Source organism: Stomoxys calcitrans, chromosome 3 (genome assembly GCF_963082655.1).
Source record: "Stomoxys calcitrans chromosome 3, idStoCalc2.1, whole genome shotgun sequence".
Taxonomy (NCBI): Eukaryota; Metazoa; Arthropoda; class Insecta; order Diptera; family Muscidae; genus Stomoxys; species Stomoxys calcitrans.
Window position 1 is genome coordinate 164049726 of NC_081554.1, and position 19422 is coordinate 164069147.

The 19422-nt window shown below is 37.8% G+C and overlaps 1 protein-coding gene across 1 annotated transcript in view; it reads right to left on the bottom strand.

The window, feature by feature from the left end:
- LOC106091386 (zinc finger and SCAN domain-containing protein 22) overlaps positions 1 to 17059 on the bottom strand; it is a 91949-nt gene extending 74890 nt beyond the window's left edge. The window contains exon 1 of the mRNA XM_059365174.1: positions 15223 to 17059. Coding sequence (XP_059221157.1) covers positions 15223 to 15802 — 580 coding nt within the window. The 5' untranslated portion in view covers positions 15803 to 17059. The remainder of the gene's footprint in view (positions 1 to 15222) is intronic.
- Between the last annotated feature and the right edge of the window lie 2363 nt (positions 17060 to 19422).

Below are 19422 nucleotides of genomic sequence, written 5' to 3' on the forward strand. Positions count from 1 at the left end.
CGAAAACCTAACATAAGTCACTGTGTCAAATTTCAGTGGAATCGGATTATTAATGCGCATTTTATGTGGGCAAGACTTTAAATCGAGAGATCGGTCTTTATAGCAGCTATATCCAAATCTGGACCGATTTGGGCCAAGTTGCAGAAAAGTGTCGAAGAGCCTAACAAAACTCACTGTCCCAACTTTCGGAGAAATCGGACAATAAATGCCCCTTTTATGGCCCCAAAACATTATATCGAGAGATCGGCCTATATGGCAGCTATATCCAAATTTTGACCGATCAGTGCCAAATTGAAGCAGAATGTCGAAGGGTCCAACACAACTCACTTTCCCAAATTTCGGCCATATCGGACAATAAATGCACCTTTTATGGGCCCAAAACCTTAAATCGAGAGATCGGACTATATGGCAGCTATATCCAAATTTGGACCGATTTAAGCCATATTGCAGAAGTATGTCGAGGGGGCTTAACTTAACTCACTGTCCCAAATTTTGGCCATATCGGACAATACTTGCGCCTTTTATGGCCCCAAAGCCCTATATCGAGAGATCGGTCTATATGGCAGCTATATCCAAATTTGGACCGATTTAAGCCAAATTGAAGAAGAATGTCGAAGGGCCCAACTCAACTCACTTTCCCAAATTTCGGCGACATCGGACAGCAAATGCCCCTTTTATGGCCCCAAAACATTAAATCGAGAGATCGGTCTATATGGCAGCTATATCCAAATCTGGACCAAATTGAAGAAGGATATCGAAGGGCCTTACACAACTCACTGTCTCAAATTTCAGCAAAATCGGATTATAAATGTGGCTTTTATGGGCCCAACACCCTAAATCGGCGGATCGTCCGATATAGCCCATCTTCGAGCTTAATCTGCTTATGGACAAAAAAAGAATCTGTGCAAAATTTCAGCTCAATATCTATAACTACGAACTGTTTCAAATTTCAGCGAAATTGGTAAAAAAATAAAGCTTTTATGGGCTTCAGACCCTTTTTCGACAGATTGGTTTATATGACAGCTATATCGAAATATAGTCCGATCTGAGCCATATTTAGGTAGGATGTCGGGAGGCCTAAAACTACTCACTGTTTTAAATTTCAGCGAAATTGGATAAAAAAATAAACCTTTTGTGGGCTTCAGACCCTTTATTGGCAAATATGGTCCAATTTGGTCTGTTCAGAACTTAACCTGCATGCAGTAAAAAGACGTATCTATGGCAAATTGCAGCTCAATATCTCAATTTTTGAAGGCTTTAGAGTGATTACAACAGACGGACGGAAATCGTCTTGGAATATATCGACGAACCCAAGTATATTAACTTTGTAGGGTCGGATGTGTTGCAAACGGAATGACTAAATGAATATACCCCTATACCCTGTGGTGGTGGGTATAAAAAGGATATGGGTGGTCATAACAAGGAGTTACCATGGATTTTTTATATGCTCGGATAAGAATTGTGTCCTTTAGAGGCTCAAGAGATATATTCGGAGGATCGGTCTATATGGGAGCTATACCAGGATTTAGACCGATTTGAACCATACTTTGTTTATCTATTGAAGGTCATAGAAAAAGACATCGCATAGATCTTCAGCCAAATCGGCCTCAGAGGTTCGGGAAGTATATTGGGGAGACCGGTTTATATGGGAGCTATATCAGGTTTTAGACCGACTTGAAATCATAGAAAAAGACACCGTGCACAATTTCAGTTAAATCGGTTAAAAATTGCGCCCCCTAGTAGCTGTATATTCGTGAAATAGGTTTACACACCTAACTAGCTGGACCGGGCCCACTCCGGTCCAGCTACCCGATATTCTCTTGATGTCTGATTTAGGGGTGTTTTCGGGGGTGAGGTGGTCCCCCAGACACTTGGCCCTGAACAAATATCAGCATCGTGCTCTTCTCTCAAATACTATTTATTTAACCCCCTATTGCCATTGGTTTTGAGAAGAGTTTACAGGATGAGGTGTCTCCCAAACACATGGTCCCAAAATTGGTTATCAAATTCGTTTTCTAATATCAAATATCTTTATTTAAGACCGATATTGACTTCGTCGGTAAATATGCCCGATCAAGAGGTCCCCCAATCACTAAGCCCTGAAAATAAATCAGCAACGTGATCTATTCTCATATATTTGAACCTCATATTGCCATTGGCCTCAAAATTTAATATCAAATTCGTTTTCTGATCACAAATACTATTCACTTAAACCCCTTATTGAAAAAGCCAGCAAATATGTCCAGTTTGGGGTATGGGCCCTAAAACTATGAATATCGAGCTCCAATGTCTTGAAGACCCAAATTGTCTTAGTGAGCAAACACGTCCTACTTGGGGGTTGTTATGGTGGTGGGACGTCCGCTAGACAGAAGGTCCCGAATGTTGATGTCAAATTCATGGCCTACTCCCAAATACACTTTATTTGAGCCCCATTTTTTCATAGTCGGCAAACATGACCGGTTTTGGGGGGATGGGGCTGCCGTTCAGTGACTTGGCTTTGAAATCAGATTCGTGTTCTAGTCTAAAATACCTCTTATTTGAGCCTCATATTGCAATGGTCAGCAAATGCATTCTATTTGGGTGGTGATATGGAGTGGGGTGGCCCTTTAAACACTTTTCCCGAATATTGATATCAGATTCGTGCTTTACTTCCAAAGACCTTTCATTTGAGTCCCATATTGCTATAGTCGTAAATTTGTCTTCTTTGGGGTATGTTCTCGGGGATGGGCGGTCCATCAAACACTTGGTCCCACATCTGGATATCAGATTCGTATTTTACACTCAAATACCTTTTATTTAAGCCCCATATTGCCGTGGTCAGTAAATAAGTCCTATTTGGGGTGTGTTTTGAGGAAGGGGTGGACCACCAGAAACTTTGTCCCAAATTTGGATATCAGATTCGTATTTTACTCGCAAATACCTTTCATTTGAGTCCCATATTACCATGGTCGATAAATATGTCCGATTTAGGGGGGGTTTCGGAGGGACCACCCCCCAAATACTTGGTCCGGCAATTTGATATGAGATACGTTTTCTAATCTTAAATACCTTTCATTTGAGTCCCATATTATCGTGATTTGTGTATATATATATTTGTAGGTTTTGGGGTGGGACGCCCCCCCTGGGTACCCCATCCAAAATTTGGATACCAAATATATGTTTGTAGGTTACTATAAGGCAGCATACAAAATTTCGCTTAAATCGCACTACCCATAATTTTTTGCCGGGAAAATTTTATTAACTAAAAGAAGCAATCGCATTGAAACCGTCTTAGCAGCCAAGAAATAGTCTTTGAAGGCGTTCCAACAACTGTGCCAAACATAGTTCAAATCGGTCCATAACCTGATATAGCTCCCATATAAACCCATCTTTAATCTTGACTTTTTGAGCCTCTAGAGAGCGCAATTATTTTTCGATATTGTACAACGGCTCCTCCCATGACCTTCAACATACGTGTCAAATATGGTCTGAATTGGTCGATGGCCTTATACAGCCCCCATATAAACCAATCTCCTTTTTTTTACTAATTGAGCCCCTAAACTTCACTGTCGCTGGAAAATATATCATCACCCATCCTCAGTGTTTGGCCTTGTTTAACTTCAAAATGATGTTAAATGTATGTGGAATTTCTGCCATTGTCACTGCATGGTCTTCTATTCTCCATGTTGTCGTTTTGTCTGCCAGCTTGTTGTTTCATTATTACTTTGCCAGTGTGACGAAGTAGAAAAAAAGTTATTCCAATTCGTGCTCATATGCAAGAGCGAAAAAAATCACAAGCATTATTCAAATTTATTTTCCAAAAGGTTTTTTTTTCGTCTTTCTCGACATTTCAGCAAACCAATTTTTATTATCCATCCACGGATTTCGTTTTTTTTTTTTTCATTATCTTTTGGCAGAATTTTCATCTACTTTTAATGTATTCGTGGTATACAGTGAGTGGAATGGCTGCAGCTATCACCTCTCTCCCCCCTCCAACAAAGTGAAGTGTCTGTGAGTGAGTGAATGATGGCCATAGATAGACTGAGTCGATTGCGCGAACAAGTGATGTGAAGCGTGCGCCACAGTGATATAATGTTTTACAATGGCAACGGTATCTCTTTTTAATTAACTGACATTGGTTTTTCGCAAAAATTGTTAGCATACACACAGGCGTATAAAAATTGCTAGCATACATATAGGCATAGTGGATATAAAACAAACATGGCATGGCATTTATGGCCTTATTGAGGAATCTCTTTGTGTTGGTGTGTGTGTGTGTATGTGGGCATGTTTAATAAATGTATGAAATTCATCATCAGGTGTTGAAATATGATGTCTGTTGCTTTGCTCTTTTCCCTCAGTTTCTTTTTTGATTATTTTTGTGGCATTTTTTGTTTCAATTTTTTTTTTTTGTTTTTTTGATTTTTTCTGTTTTGCTTGCTTTTGCTTGTCCCATTGTGTATTTAACGCCATTGCCACAGTATCAATGACAACATTTTTTTGGTGTTTTTTTTTGTGTTAAATTTTAATTATATTTCAAAAATATTTGTTTATGGAAATTACTTTAATGGCGTAGTACACATCGTTGGGAGGACAATAAAATCGTATTTAATAAAAAAGAAATTTTGTGTTAGAAATCAAAGCAAATATTTGCATTATTTTTAATGGATTTTATGAAATAGGATTTATTGCTGAAAGGACAGAAATGTTGATGAGATTTTGTGGGACCATATGTTTTGGGGGCAAAAAATGGGTGGGTGTGTTTTGTATAACAATATATTGGGATACATGCTTTTCTCTCTTTTTGGACTAAAGAAATAAAATCTTGAGATTGGCCAATATGGTGGTTATAACATGTCTTCTAATTTCAGCCACATCAGATAAGAATTGCGCCCTCTAGAGGCTCAAGAAGTAAAATCGGAAGATCCGTTTATATGGAAGATATATCAGCCAAATCGCATAGGAATTGAGCCCTCTAGAGGCGCAAGTAGTCAAGATCCAAGATCGGATTTTTTACGAAAATATGGACCAATTTGGTCCATTTACAATTCCAACCGACCTACACCAATAGAAAATATTTGTCAAGCGCCTAGGTCAACTATGTCGACAGACAAACGGACAGACAAACGGACAGACGGACGAAAATGGCTAAATCGCTTCAGAATGTCTCGACGCACAGTGGGAGAAAATCGAAAAAACTGGTAAAAACTTTGCCATTTGAGAAAAAAACGAATAGAAATAGCTTAGTATTCCTTTTGGAGTTTTGCAGATAAAAGTGTCATTAAAAAACAAAAAAAAAAATTCTCTCCTAATTTTTAAAAAAAAATTCTTAAAATACCACTTTCGGCCAAAGATGGTTTCAAAATTGTTTTTTTTTTTTTGTTTTTTTTGTAAATTTGCTGCACATATGGAGAAAAAAAACCATGTGCCCAAATGGGGGAACTGGGCTTTGGAATTTTTGAACTCTAGGGGTTTTTTCAATTTTCTAACAAGAAATTGCATATTTATACCCTGCACCACCACTGTGGTGGCATTTGTTTGCAACGCTAACAAGGAGAAGAGCTAGACCCATTGATAAGTATACCGATCGACTCAGAATCACTTTCTGATTCGATTTAGCCATGTCCGTCTGTCCGTCCGTCCGTCCGTCCGTCTGTGAGTCCATGTATTCTTGTAATCAAAGTGCAGGTCGTATTTGTGGTCCGGTTGTCACGAAATTTTGCACATGTCACTTCTTTGGCCCAAGGACAAACGCTGTTGATTTTGAAAAAAATCGGTTCAGATTTAGATATAGCTCTTATATATATCTTTCATCCGATATGGCGTTTTAAGGCTGTAGAAGCCAAAATTTTCGTCCTATCTTCACAAAATTTGACATGGGGTGTTTTATTTGACGTCTACATGTGTGTGCAAAATTTCATAAAAATTGGTTCAGATTTAGATATAGCTCCCCTATATATATATATCGCCCGATTTGCACTTAAATGGTCGTAGTAGCTACAATTTTCAACCGATCTGCACAAAATTTGGCACGGACTGTTTTGTTACTGATCTTAATATATCTGGAAAATCTCATAAAAATCTATTCAGATTTAGATATAGCTCCAATATATATCTTTCATCCGATTTGAACTATTAAAGCTGTAGAAGTCACAATTTTGGTCCGCTCTTTACCAAATTTAGCATGAGGTGCTTTATTAGACGTCTTCATATGTGTGCAAAATTTCATAAAAATCGGTTTAGATTTAGATATATTTTATGACTTTTATGACACTAAAAACCACAATCTTGGTCACATCTTAATGACACATACTGGGACGTCAATCTCTATTTGACGCCCCAGTGTATGTCATTAAAATTGGCACAGGTTTCGACATAACTCCCATATAATCTTTTATCCGATATGGCCTTTTAAAGATGTGAAAATCCAAATCTTTTGTCCTATGGTAGGAAAATCTTACAAGGTTCTAAATTGCTATTTCAATTGGTATCCAAATTAAAGTCTGACTAGATTTCGAGATAAGTTCTACATGTAAAAAGTTCTACATGCATTAGGTGGTGTAGGGTATTATATAGTCGCCACCGCCCGACTTTTGCCTTTCCTTACTTAAATTTCGCTTAAAAAGCATCTACAATATGTCCTCTTTACAAACAAGTTTTTTTTTAAATAACGACTAATCAATGAAAAAATTTTTTTTTACAAAAAATGTAAAAAATACACTTTTTCACATTTTTTGATTTCTAAGCTTTATAACTTTTAATCAGATGTGGACACTTTTTGCGGCAAAGTCGTTGTAAAAAATAACAATAGAGCTAATACAAATACATTCGTAAATGGCAAAATATTGAGTTGCCCAAAAAGTAATTGCGGATTTTTCATATAGTCGGCGTTGACAAATTTTTTCACAGCTTGTGACTCTGTAATTGCATTCTTTCTTCTGTCAGTTATCAGCTGTTACTTTTAGCTTGCTTTAGAAAAAAAGTGTAAAAAAGATATATTTGATTAAAGTTCATTCTAAATATTATTAAAAATGCATTTACTTTCTTTTAAAAAATCCGCAATTACTTTTTGGGCAACCCTATACAAAGCCAATCTACAACAACAAGATTTCAGAGTTCCAACTCTTTATTGTACTTAGTATCGTTGGGTCAGCATCATTTGTGTTCTGTGTTGTGGCTCCTGGGGGGAGGGGCTTAGCCACCCCCATAGAATCTGAAGCCACTCCAGAATTTTCGTCAAAACATGCAGTTTTATACCCACAACCATCGGATATGGGATATATGCATTAAGTCATTCCGTTTGGAACACATTGTAAAACCATTACCGACCTTACAGAGTATATATAAAATTTTAAGACGATTTAGTGATGTTAGTGTGTGTGTCCGTCCCTCTGGCTGTCCGTCTTTTGTAATTGCTATACATCCTTCAAAAATAGAGATATTCAGCTTAAATTTGTCACAGATTCTTACTTTTTCAACACGCAGAATAAGTTCTTGAAAGCACCATATTTGGATGTAGCGCTCATATAGATTGATCTCCCTTTTTAATGATTAAATCCCACTTACAGCCGCATTTACTACCCATTTTAGCTGAAATTTGCCAAACTGCTTTATCTTGGAACTCTCGAAATGCGAATAATATATGGTCTAAATCGAACAATGTCTTGATATAGCTTATATTTTGACTAACCGATCTAGCGGTTTAAGGCCTAATGCCTATAGAACCACATTTTTACCCGATTTTGCTGATATTTGGCGCTATGAACTGTGTAAGTCGTTCGTGCGGAGCAGGGTTCATATTTGATTATAGCTGCTATATATACCGATCTACCAATTTATGGTATCGAGTTTTCCAATAAGGACTTAAAAAAAACACACACACACACAAACCATTTGAGATATTTTATAAAAGTCATTATCGGCTTGAAGTAAAGGGTGATTTTTTTGAGGTTAGGATTTTCATGCATTAGTATTTGACAGATCACGTGGGATTTCAGACATGGTGTCAAAGAGAAAGATGCTCAGTATGCTTTGACATTTCATCATGAATAGACTTACTAACGAGCAACGCTTGCAAATCATTGAATTTTATTACCAAAATCAGTGTTCGGTTCGAAATGTGTTCATTCACCGTAACGTTGCGTCCAACAGCATCTTTGAAAAAATACGGTCCAATGATTCCACCAGCGTACAAACCACACCAATCAGTGCATTTTTCGGGATGCATGGGCAGTTCTTGAACGGCTTCTGGTTGCTCTTCACTCCAAATGCGGCAATTTTGCTTATTTACGTAGCCATTCAACCAGAAATGAGCCTCATCACTGAACAAAATTTTTCAAAATTTGAACACATTTCGAACCGAACACTGATTTTGGTAATAAAATTCAATGATTTGCAAGCGTTGCTCGTTAGTAAGTCTATTCATGATGAAATGTCAAAGCATACTGAGCATCTTTCTCTTTGACACCATGTCTGAAATCCCACGTGATCTGTCAAATACTAATGCATGAAAATCCTAACCTCAAAAAAATCACCCTTTATAATCAAAACATTTTTAAATAGAACTAGACTTCGATCTTATGGCCACCGCGGCCACATTTGGATCATTCAGTACGATGCACCCAATTTTCGATGACACACATTTCAGCCGAAACGTTCGCTATTTCCCGTTTAATGTTGGCTCTGAACTCTTCTAACGACGTCGGCTTGCTGGCATAGACCAAGGCAAGACGTAGCTCCAAAGAAAATTAAAGCGTCAAGTCGCACAAACGAGAAGGCCAAGGGTCTTACTCTTCAATAAATCGATTGTAACGTGCGGTGCGTGGCTTGTGGCACCGTCCTGTTGAAATTTCCTCAATTAAAATCTCTTTCCCCTAAGAAAATCCCCTAAGAAAAAAATTAAGATTAAAGATTTTTTTTTTATAAAAATTTAAGTTTTTATTTCCACAACTATGGAATTGGTCCATATTAATTATGTCATTGTAAGTTGTCAAATCGAAGATGGTTTTATTCGCTTTATTTGATTTGGACCATACTTGGCACGATTGTTAGAAGTCGTTACAGAACACTATGTAATATACTACGCTTCATAATAATGAAACACTACGTACAAAATTTCATACAATTTGGATAACCATTGTGTGCATTCTAGGGACTGCGACGTCAAGTCGAAAGACCACTCTATATGGGAGCTAATGGGTTGCCCAAAAAGTAATTGCGGATTTTTCATATAGTCGGCGTTGACAATTTTTTTTTTCACATTGTGACTCTGTAATTGCATTCTTTCTTCTGTCAGTTATCAGCTGTTACTTTTAGCTTGCTTTAGAAAAAAACTGTAAACAAAATATATTTGATTAAAGTTCATTCTTAGTTTTATTAAAAATGCATTTACTTTCTTTAAAAAAATCCGCAATTACTTTTTGGACAACCCAATATATCCAATTCCTATCCCATATGGCCCGTTTGCAAATGGCCCCAAATCTTCAAAGAGATAGATTCATTGATTCGACCGCTATCGTGATTTCTACAGACGGACATGCTTAGATTGACATTGGGAATGTCAAGACCATCAAAAATGTAAACTCTTTATAGGGTCGCACATAAATATTTCAAGGTGTTATGAACGGAATGACCAGATTAGTATAGCCTTCCTATGGTGATTGGTATAAAAAGATATCCTAGTATTATGGATACCGCGATCTTTTCCGACCATAAATTGTTGGAAACTTTTCCAGGTTTAGTGCGATGAACTAAAGTCTATGCCTTCTGATCGACCAAAGCCTATGTCTATCATATTCATGTTCAATAGCTTATCTCAACAGATGCGTTTCTATAGCAACCACCAGTGTAGGTGAATATGCTTTCTATTAAATCACATTTAATCCAAAGGCATTGGAGCCCAAAACATAAGGATAATTCGAATACTCAAGAAAATTAATTTTCAAGCTATGGTGATGGAGTTTCCCCTAGAAAATCGCCAATTTTCACTTTTTCCCCCATTAAAATGCTCGCATCCCAAATGAGAAAAAATGTTTACCTATTGCCTGGTAGAATCTTTTCCCCAAAGAGGTGTAGCACTGCGGCACCATGTTCAGACTCGACTATAAAAATGAGGCCCCTTATCATTGAGCTGAAGCTTGAATCAGACTGTACGGGTTGATATGTAAGAAGTTTGTCCCTGTTCCTTGATGGAATGTTCGTGGGCAAATTTTTACAAATAGGAAACTCTATCGAAAATTTGCCATAATTTTTATATGAAAAACGTATTCGACGACGTTTTCTATAAAATTTGTAAAATTATTTATGTTTATGAATCTTTGCCAAAAATTTTAGAATAAAACAAGTAAAAGCGTGCTAAGTTCGGCCGGGCCGAATCTTATATACCCTCCACCATGGATCGCATTTGTCGAGTTCTTTTCCCGGCATCTCTTCTTAGGCAAAAAAAAAGGATATAAGAAAAGATTTGCTCTGCTATTAGAGCGATATCAAGATATGGTCCGGTTTGGACCACAATTAAATTATATGTTGGAGACCTGTGTAAAATGTCAGCCAATTCGAATAAGAATTGCGCCCTTTGTGGGCTCAAGAAGTAAAAGAGAGAAATCGATTTATATGGGAGCTGTATCGGCCTATAGAGCAATTCAGACCATAATAAACACATATGTTAATGGTCATGAGAGAATCCGTCGTACAAAATTTCAGGTAAATCGGATAATAATTGCGACATCTAGAGGCTCAAGTAGTCAAGATCCCAGATGGGTTTATATGGCAGCTATATCAGGTTATGAACCGACTTGTACTTTATTTGACATAGTTGTTGAAAGTAACAATAAAAAACATCTTGCGAAATTTCAGCCAAATCGGATAGAAATTGAGCCCTCTAGATGCTCAAGAAATCAAGTCCCCAGATCTGTTTATATGACAGCTATATCAGGTTATGAACCGATTTGAACCATATTTGGCACAGTTGTTAGATATCATAACAAAATACTACGTGCTAAAATTCATTCAAATTGGTTAAGAATTGCGCCCTCTAGAGGCTCAAGAAGTCAAGACCCAAGATCGGTTTATATGGCAGCTATATCAGGTTATAAACCGATTTGAACCATATTTGGCACAGTTGTTGGATATCATAACAAAACACGTCTTGCAAAATTTCATCCCAATCGGATAAGAATTGCGCACTCTAGAGGCTCAAGAAGTCAAGACCCAAGATCGGTTTATATGGCAGCTATATCAGGTTATGAATCGATTTGAACCATACTTGGCATAGTTGTTGGATATCATAGCAAAACACGTCGTGCAAAATTTCATTCCAATCGGATAAGAATTGCGCACTCTAGAGGCTCAAGAAGTCAAGACCCAAGATCGGTTTTTATGGCAGCTATATCAGGTTATGAACCGATTTGAATCATACTTGGCACAGTTGTTGGATATCATAACAAAACACGTCGTGCAAAATTTCATTCCAATCGGATAAGAATTGCGCACTCTAGAGGCTCAAGAAGTCAAGACCCAAGATCGGTTTATATGGCAGCTATATCAAAACATGGACCGATATGGCCCATTTATAATACCAACCGACCTACACTAATAAGAAGTATTTGTGCAAAATTTCAAGCGGCTAGCTTTACTCCTTCGGAAGTTAGCGTGCTTTCGACAGACAGACGGACGGACGGACGGACAGACGGACGGACATGGCTAGATCGACATAAAATTTCACGACGATCAAAAATATATATACTTTATGGGGTCTCATACGAAGATTTCGAGTAGTTACAATCAGAATGACGAAATTAGTACCCCCCCATCTTATGGTGGAGGGTATAATTAGAATTTGCTATCTGCTTAAATGTTGACTAAATATTCTATAAACATGAAATTTCAATGAAATGTTCTGTCATAACCAAATTTTTGACGAAATCTTCTTTACAAAAAAAGAAAAAATATATAAAAAAAAAGTAAAATATTTATAAATATTTAATGAAAATCATATGTACGACCTTTTTATGAAAATATCATTACTATTCGCTACAATATTTTCATTATTTTTATATCCACCTCCGAAGGATGGGGGTATATTCATTTTGTCATTCCGTTTGAAACACATCGAAATATTCATTTCCGACGCTATAAAGTACATTGGACAAAATTTTGCCACCACGATTTGTGATAAGATCCTCGACATTCGTGCCAAATATGGTTCATAACTGAATTGAAAGTCTTTCATCCATAAATAGCGTATTTATTCCCAATTTTGCTTAAATTAAGTAGAGTGAGCGATAATAAACCCCTACACATCTCCCCGAATATGGTGCAGAACGGATCATTTTTTTACCCACCACCATAGGTAGGTAAAAAAGGGGTTATAAACGCAATGACTTATTCAGTCATTCCACAAAAACCGAATTTCAATCAAATATCTATCACCGACGGTATTCTAAACTATACACTTAAACAAATTTTTGTCCTAATTTTCAAGATTCTAGCCAAAGATTAGCAAACTCAATTTAAAGATGATCAATTTTTCAACTTTTTAAGGAAACATTCTCTTTGGCGAAAAATATTTTCCTCCATATTAAGATTTTTTTTTTTTAAATGGTAGTCCTAATCCTTAACTTTGCGTCTTGTTATTAAAGACAAAAAATTTAAATGAAGTTCAAAATATCGTTGAAAGTTAGGAAATTGACCATGGGACAAGAAGCCTAGTTGAAGCCGCAAAATAGCCTTACAAATAGGAAAAGTTAGCATGTGGTCTTAGACGACTATCTTGAAGTGTTACAAAAGGAATGTCGAAAATAGTATACCCCCATCCTATGGTGGAGGGTACGAAAAAGAATTTATCGAAAAATAAAAGTTAGACCTTCATCTATGAAGTAAAATAACAATCAATCAGCGATTAAAATTTGAAACGGATTATTATGTTATGTCCGTTAGTATGTACGAAATTTAATTTGGTTCTTTGGCTCGTTTTCATTGCTAAAATCCTACGTATAAGGTAAAATCTTAAATTTTGGGCCAACTTTTTATACCCTATACCAACACTGTGGTACAGGGTATTATAACATTGTGCATTTGTTTGCAACGCTAAGAAGGAGAAGTGCTAGACCCATTGATAAGCATACCGATCGGCTTAGAACCACTTCCTTATTCAATTTAGCCATGTCCGTCGGTCCGTCTGTCTGTCTGTCCATGTATTCTTGTAATCAAGGTACAGGTCGCATTTGTTGTCCGACTGTCACAAACTGTTGTACAAGTCATCTTTTTGATCCAAGGACGAAGGCTATTGATTCTGAAAAATATCGGTCTAGATTAAGATATAGCTCCCATATATATCTTTCATCCGATATGGCCTATTAAGGCTGTAGAAGTCAAAATTTCGACCCGATCTTTCCAATATTTTGCATGATATGTTTTCTTTGACGTCCCAACATGTGAACAAAATTTCCTAAAAATCGGTTCAGATTTAGATTTAGCTCCCATATAAATATTTCATCCGATATGGCCCTTTAAGGCTGTAGAGGGCATAGCTTTGTTCCGATCTTTGAAAAATTTTGCACGAGGTGCTTTATTTGACGTCCCAATATGTGTGCAAAATTTCCTAAAAATCGGTTGGGATTTAGATATAGCTCCCATCTATATCTTTCATCCGATATGGCCTATTAAGACTGTAGAAGCCACAATTTTGGTCCGATCTTTACAAAATTTTGCATGAGGTGCTTTATTTCCTAAATCGGTTGGGATTTAGATATAGCTCCCATCTATATCTTTCATCCGATATGGCCTATTAAGACTGTAGAAGCCACAATTTTAGTCCGATCTTTACAAAATTTTGCATGAGGTGTTTTATTTGACGTCCCAATGCATGTAGAAAATTTCATAGAAATCGATCCAGATTAAGATATAGTTCCCATATATATCTTCCATTCAATATGCTCTCTTAAGACTATAGAAGCCAAAATTTTGGTTTGATCTTCATAAAATTTTGCCTGAGGTGTTTTATTTGACGTCTTTGTACGTGTGCTAAAATTCATGAAAGTCCATCAGATATATGTAGCTCCCACATATATATTTTACATGGTATGGCCTTTAAGGCTCTAGGTCCTATGGTAAGAAAATCTTACAAGGTTCTATTCAATATACCAATAGGTATGTCAAATTAAAATCTGCCTGTATTTCAACATATGTTCCATGCATTAACATTAATACGCAGACTCGGTGGTGTAGGGTATTAAAAAGTCGGCTCCGCCCGACTTTTACCTTTCCTTACTGGTTTTTTCAGTGCAGTTAAAAAATTTTTAGACTTATTGCCAATTTTTTGCCGCTTGGCCCTCTGTGCGATGCAATTCCTAACTCTACAAACCGTAAGATAGAGGAAGCATTCTCTGGGTGTTGCCCGACCCAAGTTATAGCTCTTTTTTTTAGCTGAGTACTAAAGATGTGCCGCAGAGCGCCACCTCTTTATACACCAGCTTCACAAGGCATAAATATCCAAAAGTGTGTCCAGTATCAGTGGGGTGACAATCATCAAATCCACACGTTCAACTCATTAGGCGAACATTAAAACCTAGGCACCAAACTGACAGAACTACTACTAATGGGAAGAGGTATCTTCCCCACAATAAAAATGCAAATTTTGCCCATGAACATTCCACTAAGGAACAGGGGCAAACTTCTCACATATCAATGAGGGCAGTCCGATTCAAGTTAAAGCTCAATGATAAGGGGCCTCCTTTTTATAACCGAGTCTAAACGGCGTGCCTCAGTGCGGCACCTCTTTTGGAGTAAGGTTTTACATGGCATAGTACCTCACAAATGATGCCAGCATAAGGAGGGGAAAACCACCACTGAAAATTTTTCTGATAGTCTCGCCAGGATTCGAAGCCATGCGTTCAGCGTCATAGGCGGACATGCTAACCAAAGAATTTTTATAACTTTTTTTATTTTCATAAGTAAAATCATCACCACACTGCACTAAAAACAACTACAGCTCTACCTTAAATCTCCCTGGAGATAAATCCAATTGGAGAACTTAGAAAATAAGCATATGTCCACAAATCTTATTGGAAAAAATTATCACCAAAAAAAAAATCACTTTCTTGCTTAGCTACAAAAACAAACTCTCTCCAGAAGAACATAAAAATGTTTCGTTTACCGTCGGCAATTTCAATGTTTTTCTCATTCTCCTTTTGCCAGGAAACATAAAAAAAAATCCAATTGGAAAATCTTTTAAATTCCACTTACCGTCGGTAGTTTTCTTTTTGGGTAGTACCGCTTTAAATGCCGATACAGGTTGATAATCCTGTTGCTGATGAGTAGGATGCTGCGAGGGTGTTGTGGTTGACGATTGGGCTTCCGTTGCCAATGAAGGACTTTGTTGCTGTAGATGATGTTGTTGCTGCTGGTGATGATGATGATGATGCTGCTGCTGTTGATGCACTCTATGTTGCAATAGATGTGTAGATGAGGGTATTGTGGCAGCCATTGTGGTTAAAACGCTAAGATCCCTTAACTGCAAGGAAGATGAAGACGCTGATATTGATGCTGTGGTGGTTATGGCTGGTGACACTACCGCCGCCCCAGTGGTGCTCACAAAGGGTCCCGGAAAATCTGCAGCAATGGCAGGTTTAAAATTTCCCAAACTATAGTCCAGGGGTAAATGTGAGGTAGCCACTGCCGTGCTAGGGGAAGTAGTGGCAAAGGAGGAAACTGTGGCGGAGGTGTTTGTTGAGGAGGAGGTAAGCGCTGTTGTGGAAGCTGTTGAAAGAGTATTTGTTGCCGTGGGTAATGCCGCTGAGGTTAAAATTATGGGTTTAATATCCATTTTGGGGGGAAGAGGGAGAATTAAAAGCTACAAAATTCTTCAAAAAAAATCTTTTTTTTTTTAAATTTTTTCAAGTTTTTTTTTTTTTTTTGGTTTATAAACTTTTGAGTTTTGTAATAAAATTCATCACTTTGTTTTCAATTTTTGTTTTCCTTGTGAATTTTTTTCTTAAGAATTCTCTGATTATTTGCACTTGCGTCGGTATTTTTGAATTTCTATTTGATTTTGATTTTCTTTTGAATTTGGTTTGGTTTGGTTTTACTTTTGTGTGTGATTTTTTTTTTTTTTTTTTTTGCTTCTTCTTTTGTTTGTCAGTTGAGAGCAGAGAGCCGTTTTTGCAGCTGAGGTTATTGTTGCTTTGGCATCTTGTTATGGACTAACTGTAAAATTAATCACTGTTCTTCTAGTGGCCACCATCTGCTTGCTTGGCAGTATTGCTACGAGTTGAAAGCTGCTGCAACACTGTCCCAACACCACACACAATGTGAACTCCGAATGAAATCTGATTTTTCGACTGAGACTGAAACACTTGACTTGACTGACTATACAGCCTCGATTTTTTGTTGTGTACTTTTTTTTTTGGTTGTGCTTTTAGAGGATTTCTTTTTTTTTTGTTGTAGCTGTTGTACTTTGTGGTGGCTCTGCTGGCGTCGCGGTTGTTGCAATGCTTCCAGATTCCTATAACCGTTAAGAATCTGAGCCTTTGTATGAGCGGCAGAGAGTGTGATGGGCTTTAATGGCCACCATCATCAATGCAAAAAGAGCAAAGAGAGGGGCGGGCATGTGCAATACTAAGTGGGTGAGCTCAAGCAATAGTGAGTGAGAGCGTGCGTGTGTGTGTGTGTGTGTGCAGCAAAGAACCCACCCAAAATTTTGCCAATCCGTAAATTCCAATTGTTGCGATTTCTCTGCTAGATTGGTTAGATTGGAAGTGAAATCAAGTTAACCCACACACACTTAAAGCAAAAATACTCTCATACTCCCGCATAGGTTCATAAGGTCACTCAGTAAACTTGTATATTTGCTCTCTCTCTCTCTCACTCTCTTTTTAGGGTTTATTAAAATTACAACACAGTATTTTAAAGCGCAAGAGTAACGTTTGTATAGAAAAAAATCTCGCCCGCTTTTTTTTTTCTTCTCTGAAAAAGGTTTATTTAACCGATTTTCCTTGCTTTGTTTTTGTATTTTTTTTATCTTTGTTTTGCTTTTCGTACGTTTTACCCGTTTTCTTATTAGCAAAGCTAACGTTGCTTTGTTGTTCCGTCAACGTCTTAGCTGCGACTAACGGCTCTTCACACACAACTCAATCCAATGGCTGTTCAAAGCAGAGGCGAGGCATGTGAGCTCGAGCAGAGCGCGGCCACCATGTTTCATTTCCACACAACCACACGGTGAGGAGAAATTTTTCAATCGCAGATAATTGTGGTGCGATAACAACCACCGAAAACCGGATTTATATGATTTCGCCAAAGCGCAATCTGGTTTCTCAGCCAGCCAGCCAGCCAAGCAACCCTAACACACATACACACACTCTCACTCCCTCCAATCGCAGCCAAAGCAACAACCAGGCTTGCATATAAACATACCCCACTTAACCATACTCATGCTCGTATAATAAACAGGGTTGACTCCCACACCCCATATCTAGCAACATGTGAGAGAAAGAGACAAACGATTATTGTTATCTTATGTTTTCCCACACACACACACACATATAATACGAAATCAAATCTAATATATTTGAAACACTGCACAGGGGTTACAAAAAAAAAACAGAGAAATGTTATATGCAGGAAAGTTGGTTATTTATATGTTGAGCCCAAGGACACGAAACTTAGGCCGATTTTGAAACAAAGGGCAATGGATCTCTCTAAGGGCCTCCCTTTGGCTGCAGAAATTGTTCAGTGAGATGGCATAATACCTACACGTAAAAAAATAATTCGTTTCACATAAAGGAAATTTTCGAATTTGAATTTTGTTTGCCATAAAAGTGCATGTCTTTTTTACGATAAATCCTTGCATGAATTTGTTACAAATATGGTTTTTTTACACTGACAATAGCTTTCATTCTTTATATATAAAATGTTATTCGGGGTTTCATCTAGTTTTTCTTTTCTCATAAATTAATTTAGAGAGATGCTTACATATATGTACATTCTTTTTATATCATCCACCATAGAATGGGGGGTATACTAATTTCGTCATTCTGTTTCCAACACCTCGAAATATGCGTCTAAGACCCCATAACGTATATATATTCCCCCATAACGTATATATATTCCCCCATAACGTATATATATTCCCCCATAACGTATATATATTCATGACATCTTAAGTCGATCTAGCCATATCCGCCCGTCTGTCCATTCGTCCGCTTGTCGAAAGCACGTGAACTTTCGAAGGAGTAAAGCTGGACGCTAGACCCAACTGCTAGTGTCCGATATTGGCGGCGAAGGATATCGCAGAACCAATCCCTGATGATGGTATAGAATGTTTACCTCCTAGTCAGAATGAGGTCCAAGTAGCAGTGACCCGACTAAATAACAACAAGGCAGCAGGAGCCGACGGGTTATCCGCTGAACTATTTAAGACCGGAGGCGACATGCTGATAAGGCGTATGCATTTGCTCATCTGCGCAATCTGGCTAGAAGAACGCATACCCGATGATTGGTACCTCAGCATACTATGTCCCGTACACAAGAAAGGAGACAAGACGGAATGTGCCAACTACAGAGGAATAAGTCTCCTTCCCATCGCATACAAGATACTCTCGAGCGTACTGTGTGAAAGATTGAAACCTAAAATCAATGAGATAATTGGGCCCTATCAATGCTGCTTTAGACCTGGTAAATCCACCCTGGACCAGATATTCACACTGCGCCAAATCCTGGAAAAGACCCAACACCTACCATCTCTTTGTTGACAACAAAGCCGCCTTCGATATTCCTTTACGTTCAAAGGTATCTGAAGCCATGTCTGAGTTTGGTATCCCTGCAAAATTAATAAGGCTCTGCAGGATGACACTTGCTGATACGCATTCTTCAGTAAGAATAGGAAAGAATCTCTCCGAGGTTTCAGATCTCTTTGGTGGTGATGGTTTCAACTCCCAAAAAGCCTTGCACAACCGAGCAGATAAAGAAATTGGAGAAAGTTGGGAAACACAACTTTGAAACAGTCAGTAACTTTATCTACCTCCGCACCGCCGTAACCGAAACGAATGACACCAGTTTTAAGAATAGTACTGGCAAACAGGTGATACTTTGGACTAAGTAAGCTGTTTAGAAACAAGCCCACCTCTCGACAGACGAAGATTACACTATACAAGACACTGATACTACCCGTGCTGTTATATGGTTCTGAAGCATGGGTACTTGTGAAAGCAGATGAGTTAGTGCTTGGAGTATTTGAGAGAAAGATTCTTCGTATAATATATGGACCAGTTTGCGTTAACGGAGAATATAGGCGACGTATGAACCACGAGCTGTATGAGCTGTATGACAACGATAGCATAGTTATACGTATCAAAATACAACGGCTGCGTTGGCTAGGTCATAAACCAAAAGTCCGATGGAAAGATTGGAAAGATATGGCCCGTGCCATAGTTATTTATTCTCCTATGC